The sequence below is a fragment of the Symphalangus syndactylus genome, chromosome 3 (assembly GCF_028878055.3).
Source record: "Symphalangus syndactylus isolate Jambi chromosome 3, NHGRI_mSymSyn1-v2.1_pri, whole genome shotgun sequence".
Taxonomy (NCBI): domain Eukaryota; kingdom Metazoa; phylum Chordata; class Mammalia; order Primates; family Hylobatidae; genus Symphalangus; species Symphalangus syndactylus.
This window is the reverse complement of record NC_072425.2, coordinates 88,937,527-88,945,492: the sequence shown is the minus strand read 5'-3', so window position 1 is coordinate 88,945,492 and position 7,966 is coordinate 88,937,527. Positions and strand designations below refer to the sequence as shown.

Sequence of the window (7,966 nt, the reverse complement as noted above, 5' to 3'; positions counted from 1 at the left end):
CCTGCAGAAAATTAAGCTAGAAATTAAGCTGTTCAATAACCACCAAATCAAGCAAAGCAAAGCTGGAAGGGTGAGGAGCCAGAAGGAAGAAAGTGAAAGTTTGCACATCTGTACAGCAGAAAAAATGTCCCCCTTCAACCACCCCAAAGAAATCTTCTTCCAGACAATATTTCTCCTTGTCATAACCCACCTCTTAAATCAATGTTGATTCTGCATGTAATGCAACTGATATTATAAATGTACCAAGCAACTTTCCTCTTACCTGCCACTACATTTAACTCCTTCAGAACCGCTCTTTCCGAATCCCTCAGCACTGCAACTTTCAACAAAAAAGAAACAACACTTAAACTGTGTTCTGCTTGTTATTCCTAGGAAGAAAGTGACAGAAAGAAACTATTTTACTTTTAAAATCCATTATTTAGAACTATAGTATACCAAAGAATCAGAGTTAACTTGTTTGTCTAAAACCATAGAGACTGGAGGCCTCAAATACCTGTGTAGACAGCAGGATTAAAGGTGTCACCTACTTGGACATGAGCTACATTATTCTAAAACATCTTTTATCCCTAATTGCTTTTTCCTCTCAATTTACAGTGCTCACAGCACTTTGTATTTTCACTTGTTTCTATGCATTAAAATTACCATATATAGATTTCAATGGTAAATTTTCAGTTCAAGATGTATACCAAGACTATACTTAGGGTGGGGAGATTGCAAACAGAAAGAAAGAAGCTAAACTTGTAAGAATCCAAACACACTAACTTTTTATTCAATTCGATTCAAAATAATATTAATCTAATAGTGAAATAGTGATATAACATCAATCAACATTTAAAAGTATTTTATGTTTCAAAGTATGGCTCAAGGAACACCCATTGCTTAAATGCACTTAGACATAACAAGACAGTATTTTTTTATTGGCATCATTGACACCTATGAACAATAGCCTAGTAAATAGATTAAGGTTTAACCTTCCTTTTCTTTGGTGGCTGTTTAGAGACTTTAAAGAACAGATAACTCATTTCAACAGGAATCTACTACTGATATTTACCTCTACATAATCTTTAGCTAAGACTTGGAATGCCAAAAACAAGCTTTTGTTAGCTTGACCTCCTCCACCTCCTAACAACAAAAGTTATCCCCAAACTCATGTTTTTATTTTAGATGTATTGATCTTCCAATGTAAGGCTTGGCCTTTTAAATACTAAATGCAATCAATGGCCAACAACCTGACTCCTTCTGGAGACTGAGAAGGAAAGAGAATGGTGAAATTTCTTTGAATTGTGACTTAGTACAAATTTTAAGAGGTCAGTAAATCCTGATGCTATGAGCTAAATCTACTGGTAAATAATCAATTACATTCCTTAGACACTATAATCTTTATCTTGGTAAACAGAGAAAACACAGCTTTGCCAAATAGATCTTTCCATCTAACATCTTAAAGGTAATTATTTAAATATTACCACAAACAGGGTTATATTTTGTTTAAATTAGACAATTAACTGAAGATAAAATGCACATGTCCATAGTTTAAAAAGGGGAAAAAATACAAATTAACTGGCCTAGTCTTTTATCTGAGTTTATTAATACCATTTAAAATATTACAAATAAATCAATTACATTTCATGCATTTAAAATGCAAATCTAAAATGCTCCAGAGAAAGGCTTTTCATTTCAATGTGAAATATCCAAATTATTTCAACATTACAATGAGCAATTAGTTTGCAGAATCTGCAAACATTTAAATGTAGTGTCAGAAGTATTTATTTACAGTTAACAATATTACCTTCAGGAAATACACAAAGGCCAAAGTTAGTCGAGTTTCACTTGGACAATTTATTTAATACATGGGTTTTGGCAGACCCGCTTATTATGAAATATAGGAGAACTCTCACTTTAACTATGCCTGAACTGCCAGCAAATGCAAATAAGTACATGCTCCATTAAATTAAATGTCATCCCACATTTATCAAATATTGTCTTAGTTACAGCTTGATACCTATCTAAATTCATATTCGAGCAAAACTAGGCCCCGAAAGTGCGTTTGTGGCTCTGCACCTCCAGAAGTGAGTTCAAAAAACCTGCAGCTCATCAGAACTGCAACAATAACTCTCAATATTTTCTTGTGACAAAAAAAAAATCAAGTTTACTTCAATATATTTTCAAATATTTACTGGAAGTAATGTACAAGAAAAATACTATACAAAATCGTCTCCTGGACAACTGCACCCCACACCCTTACACTGGTGGAGTTACATTTAATTGGTAACTAATCTAGAACGATTCTCCAGTTGTACAAACCATTAGGTTCAGATATATTTTACAAAGGTTCTTTTTTATTTTCCTATTTTCCCTCTTTTGGCATTTAAACTACTGCCTCGTCTGAAATAAACGATAGCTTCTTCACTTGTTTGTAAGTTTAAATCACACAAAAAAAGTTTAACCCTACGATCTTCAATGAATTGCGAGAATTTACAGAAATGGGTACTATACAAATTGACGGCCGGACTAACAAAAAAAGATTGGGAGGTTATGTTTGGGAGTGGTGAAAAAACGAGGTAGAAAAGGACAAACATGGAGATAGTTAATCTGGTCTCACCGGAAAGGAGTATTTTTGCATAAGAAAAAAACACCTACCCTCACCCCCGCCCCCACCCCATAAGTTAAGTTAATGCGGTCAAAATAACTTTGGGATCAATATTAGCAGTTTCGAGAGAAAGAGTTGCTCCCCGTTAGAGGAAAAAACTATTATAGAAGGGAAACCAAATGGAAGGTTGCTATTTTCCCCTTAGTTTTTTTAAAAATAAAATATATGCTATAAAGATGAAAGAAAGCTGCTGCAGAGATTCTACAAGACTGCCCTTTGCTGAAACTTGCATCGGTTCCACCTCAGGGAACAAAGAAAAAGAGGCAGAGCTGACATTGGGAGATCTAAACTCTGCAAACTCTGGGTCTCGGGGCTCCCAAAAGGGCACCCCACCAAGCCCCGACAGCCTGCGCAGGACGTCCGGCGACGCCCAGGGCCCTGGCAGGGTGCTCCGAAGCCGAGGAGCCCAGGACAGCGGCTCTGGAACCAAGTCGGCGTGTCCCTGGGCGGCGCTGTTCTGCCCAGGCCTCCAGCCTCGCCCTCCCCACCGCTCCTGCTCAGGCTTGCTCAGCCGAGCCGCTCCTGCCTGCGCCGAAGCCTGCGGTCTACCAGGCACTGGATTAGTCCAGCTCTACCTCCAGTGGCCGCTTCCCTCTAAAAGTTACGCCCTTCACAACCTGGGGGTGGAGGAGGGGAGGACAAGGAGGGGAGAACTAGAAATAAAGGCTCGAGGAGGCGCGGGTTCCGGCTGCGCCGGGTTCAGGCAGCGTTACCAGTGGAAAGGGAAAGCCAGGGCCCGGGACAGCGATGCGTGTTACTTACATGTCCATATCCCCTTTACAAAGTTAAATCACAGAAGGAAGAAGGAAGAGGAGGGGCAGAAACAGAAAGAGACAGAGAGCAAGTCGGATGCAATAGGGAGAGGCTGGAGTTGAAGTCGGGACAGACAGGGCCCAAGAGGACTCGGTGGGAGGAGGTCGGGGAGAGGGGCGGGCGCAGGGTGGGCGTCACTCTAGGCCGTTGCGGTGCCCGGGCTCGGGGGGCTGCAGCAGCTCTGGGGAGTGGCAGGGCGGGCTGCCCGCGGCGCTGTGCTCGCTGTCGGTGTCGCTGCCCTTCTTGCCGCCGCTGCCTGAGCCCGCCGAGCCGACGCCGCCGCCGCCGCTGTGCGTCTTCACGTGCTTGCTGAGGTGGTCGCTGCGCATGAAGCGCTTGTTGCAAACTGGACAGGCGAAGCGCTTCTCGCCGGTGTGGGTCCGCAGGTGCCGCTGCAGCTCGTCGGAGCGCGTGAAGCGCTTGCCGCAGAAGAGCCAGTTGCACACGAAGGGCCGCTCGCCCGTGTGCCAGCGCAGGTGCGCCTTGAGGTGCGAAGTCTTGCCGTACACCTTGCCGCAGCCCGGGATGTGGCAGCTGTGCAGGCCCTTGCGCCGCAAGCTCGCCCCGGCAGGACCCAGCCGCTCTGCCTCCTGGCAGTTGGGGCAGTCGCAGGTGGCGCGGCCGGAGTAGCGGCGAGCTGAGGAGCGCGGGGAGCCCCCCAGCGGCGCCGAAGGCCCAGCGCTCAACATGGAGCCCCCCGCGCCGGCCAGCGGCGACGGGGCCGAGTCCGGGTAGGAGCCGGGTAGCACTGGCTTGAAGCCGTCCATGAGGTGCTGCCCGGCGGGGCTGAGCAGGTGCGAGGAGGCGCCGCTGCTGAAGGCCGAGTGACTCAGGCCCGAGTAATCCGAGTTGTAGCCTCCGAGCGGCGAGTGCAGCGAGGTTTGGAGCCCCCCGGCGGCAGGGTGCAGCGAGCCGGGCAGCGCAGCCGCGCCGTTCGGGTTCTGCACGTCGATCCAGCCGGCCCCCACGTCCCACCAGCTGGAGGCGCCGGCCGAGCCCACCTCGCCCGCAGCACCCAGGCCCGGGTGCGAGGGCTTAAACCACGACTCGTACGGGTGCGCCATGCCCACCCGCGGGTAGATGCCCTGCAGCCCGTCCACAGAGGTGTGCACCTTGGAGATGAACACCGGCTGGTGGGAGCCGTCCTGCGAGTGCGCGGAGGAGCCGCCGCCGCCGCCCCCGCCGCCGCCGCCGCTGCCCCCGGAGACTCCGGGGGCCTGGAAAACAGAGTAGTCGTTGGCGAAAGGAGAGCTGGAGGCGGCAGCTGCGGCGGCGGCGGCGGCGGCTGCGGCGCTGCTGGAGGTGAGGGAGAAGGCGCTGGAGCCAGGCGAGCCGCCGCAGCTGAACGAGTCGGACACCAGGGCCGCGGCAGCCGCGGCTGCTGCCGCGGCCGCCGCAGCCGCCGAGGACGAGCCGCCGTTCCTGGAGGCCCCGGACACGCCGAAGCTTGAGAGACTGGAACCCACTACGTTGCAGCTGGCAGAAGAAGAGGACGAGGAGCGTTTCCAGGGGTGGAAGCCTTTGCCGAAGGAAGAAGAGCTGTCCGAGAGGGAGGAGGGAGACGGGCTGGGGCTGCCTATCTTATTACAGGTAGCAGCAAGCATGGCCAGAGGAGTCGATCCCAACCTCGGTTCTTCCTGCGAGAAGGAGGAGAGGAGAAGGAGTGGGGGAGGGGAGGTGGGCAAAGGGCCGGTGGGGGAGGAAAGGAAGAAATGTGCATCAGTCCTTCGGTAGCGTCCAAAGCGCCCCACTGCACCCCATCTCTCGCTGCGGCGCGCCGCCACCAACTCACCTGGCACCCCCAACAGCCCCGGCGCCCGGCCGCTTCCTACTCTACAGGAGGGGACAAGTTTGGCTGCCGGCGTCTGATTCGGGAGCAAAGCAGCACGCTAAAGAAGAGTTTGACAAGTATTCTCACCTAAAACAACACTCTCTTGCACACAAAGCCCCAGACACTTCGTAACAAACAAGCAAAAAGTCCAGATTGGAGAGGAAGTTAGTTTTCTTTGCTGAGAAGCCTGGGGGAAAACCATTGGATTGCTTTTAAGAGCGCTTCCCCTGTAATCCGGAAAGCTTTGAAAAACCTGTTCCGGTCCCCAGAAACCCATCCTGGGTTGTGTCTTCCAGGCCAAAAGAAGTCAAACTGTAGGGCTCACTCTTTCTTCCTGCTTTTCTTTCTTTCTTTCTTTCTTTTTTAAAAAGCATATCTACAATAGTAAAAACGAGACGAGTTCAACGTACCTGCGAGACAAGGCGGGCTGCAGAATTTTTTTTTAAGGGTTAGGGGAAGAATCTGCACTTTGCCCAGAAGGAAAAACTTGCTCTCTTTACCCCCGAAATCGGTGCCTGTAAAATGGGCTGGATGCAGGTCTCCCGGGCAGGGAGCAGCGAGGCGCTGCGCGGTGACTTGTCTAAATGCCCTTCGAACCTTTTCCTGCGCTGAAAAAAACGTGACTCTGCCCCCTTCTCCCCCTTTTTCTTTTCTCCAAACTCACTTGTATTTAAGGAAAAAAAAAAAGCTCTCAATAGAGAGACTGATAGCCCGTGGCCTGGCCAGGGCGACTTTAACCCCCTCCAATCGGCAATAAAAGGAAACTAATTAAACCAGCAAGAGAAAATCCTGAGACTCACCCCTAGAAGTGAAGTTGCCATCACACAAAAGTGCCCTCCTCCTCTCAGAGGATCTTTTTTATATTGATAAATCAGAGGCAGTGTTTTTTTTAGAGGTGTGCAATACAATGATCAGTTCCGCCCATTCCACCACAATTGTAGCTCCCTCTCCGGCTTTGAAGTGCCGCGGAGGCGCGGCCAGCCAATCTGCAGCCTCGCTTGGCCGCGCGGCGCGCGCGCCGTGAGGTCATCGGCGCCGCCGCCTGCCGCCGTGGTGGAAGGGGGAGCGGGAGCGGAGGGGGCGGGGGCGGCTGCGTGTGTTACAAAGCGCAAAGCGCGCGCGCGCGCGTGTATGAGTGTGTGTGTAACAATGTAACTGTGTGCGAGTGTGAGCAGGCGGAGGAGAGGACAGTGCGGAGACGGGAGGGAGGGGGATGTGGGTGTGACACTGTGACAGTGACAGTGTGGTAAAGCGGGGGAGTGGAGAGAGAGTGCAGAAAAGGGAGGGTTGTGTGATAGGATGACTGTGTGTGCGACAAAGCGGGGTAGAGGGACAGAGCAGTTAAGTGTTGAGGGGAAGGGTGTGAGTGTATGGTAGTGTAACTGTGAGTCTGACAAACCTAGGGAGGGAAGAGGGACTCAAGTGGGTGGGGGGTGAGTGTATTTGGTGTTGGGGGAGAAGGAGGGCTGAGAACATGTGTATTTGTGCGACAGAGAAGAGGGAGGGTGTGTGTGGGCGCTTGTGTTGTGTGCGCGCACCCAAGCTGGTAGTGGGGAATGGGAACAATGCAATAAAGTGTGTGTTTGTAAGAGACTGTCGAGCTGAAGAGGGAAACGGACTAAGTTGATGGAGGCTGAGTGAATAAATGTTCACAAACGCTGCCCCCGTCGCCAACTTCCTTTGGCTCCTTGTACCTAAAATCTTGAGTGATTTTTTTTTCTTAACTTGGTAAACACCGTCACTACACTTTTGAAGAAGATCTTTATACCCACCTTTTCTTTCCCGGCTCTCCAACGAAATAGCAGAAAGGTTGGGAGGCTAAGGGGTATTTTTAGGGATGCGTTGGGACGTGGATGCGCGCCTGCGCCCCCGTGAGTTGTTTCTTTGATGCCGTGGCTTTTTTTTTTTTTTCCCCCTGAGGTGGAATTCTGCTTTAGAAGTGCACGTCTCACTCTAGGGGAGGAGGTGTGTGTGTCCCGTGGTGTTGAGTAAATTTCAATACAAAAGGATTAGATAGAGAAGAGAGTAAACGAGGGTTGTTTTTTCTTTGGGTGAGAAATTGAAGAGCGTTTTACGGAATTTAGAAATTTTCACAGAAAATCTCACTACCTCTTTCTGAGAAAAGAATCAGGACTTTGATTGAAATATATGGGTTCTATTTATCTAAGAATAGAGACAAGCTTTTGACAAATCTTGGACCACATTTATCCAGGCGTCAGTATCTGATGGCGATTGGGCCAGAGATCTATCTATGAGTGTGTGTGCATGTTAATAGATACACTTAGTTCAAATTCGGTGGGGTTTAGTCATTTGCTTGCCATTTGTGTTATTAGTTGCCTTCAGAAATGCCATTACAATTTCACTGCCACCACAAGGGAACTTAAACCGCAGAAAGCACACCACCAGTGTAGCAAAAAGTCCAGTCTTTGTAGCCCTATTGAATATTCATAAGTTATAAAAACAGTTCATATTTTTAACCAGTTACAAATGCTCTCAGAAGTCTAATTTTTAAATGGAATCAACCAAAATGTGACTAGCTGGGAGAACTGTTTTGTTTTGACTGGGGAAACATTTTTATTTTACTGTTGTGTTTGACCCCCACCTCAAGCATTTCACAGCTTCTAGGGATGTCAAAAAATCTTCCTGGGGTTTACAAAATTTCGAAGTCAGGTTGT

General features: G+C 48.8%; 1 protein-coding gene across 2 annotated transcripts; it reads right to left on the bottom strand.

Moving 5' to 3' along the window:
- Positions 1-824: 824 nt before the first annotated feature.
- SP8 (Sp8 transcription factor) lies at positions 825-6,200 on the bottom strand. 2 transcript variants are annotated; one of them, XM_055269967.1, is made up of 3 exons: positions 6,092-6,154; positions 4,702-5,097; positions 3,468-4,605 (listed from the first exon to the last, which is right to left on the bottom strand). In XM_055269967.1, exons 1-3 carry the CDS (start codon positions 6,110-6,112, stop codon positions 3,595-3,597), a joined length of 1,428 nt encoding a protein of 475 aa, XP_055125942.1. In that variant the 5' UTR covers positions 6,113-6,154; the 3' UTR covers positions 3,468-3,594. The 2 variants fall into 2 exon arrangements, with proteins under 2 accessions (XP_055125941.1, XP_055125942.1); XM_055269966.2 differs by having other exon boundaries at positions 825-5,097; positions 6,092-6,200.
- Positions 6,201-7,966: the final 1,766 nt, after the last annotated feature.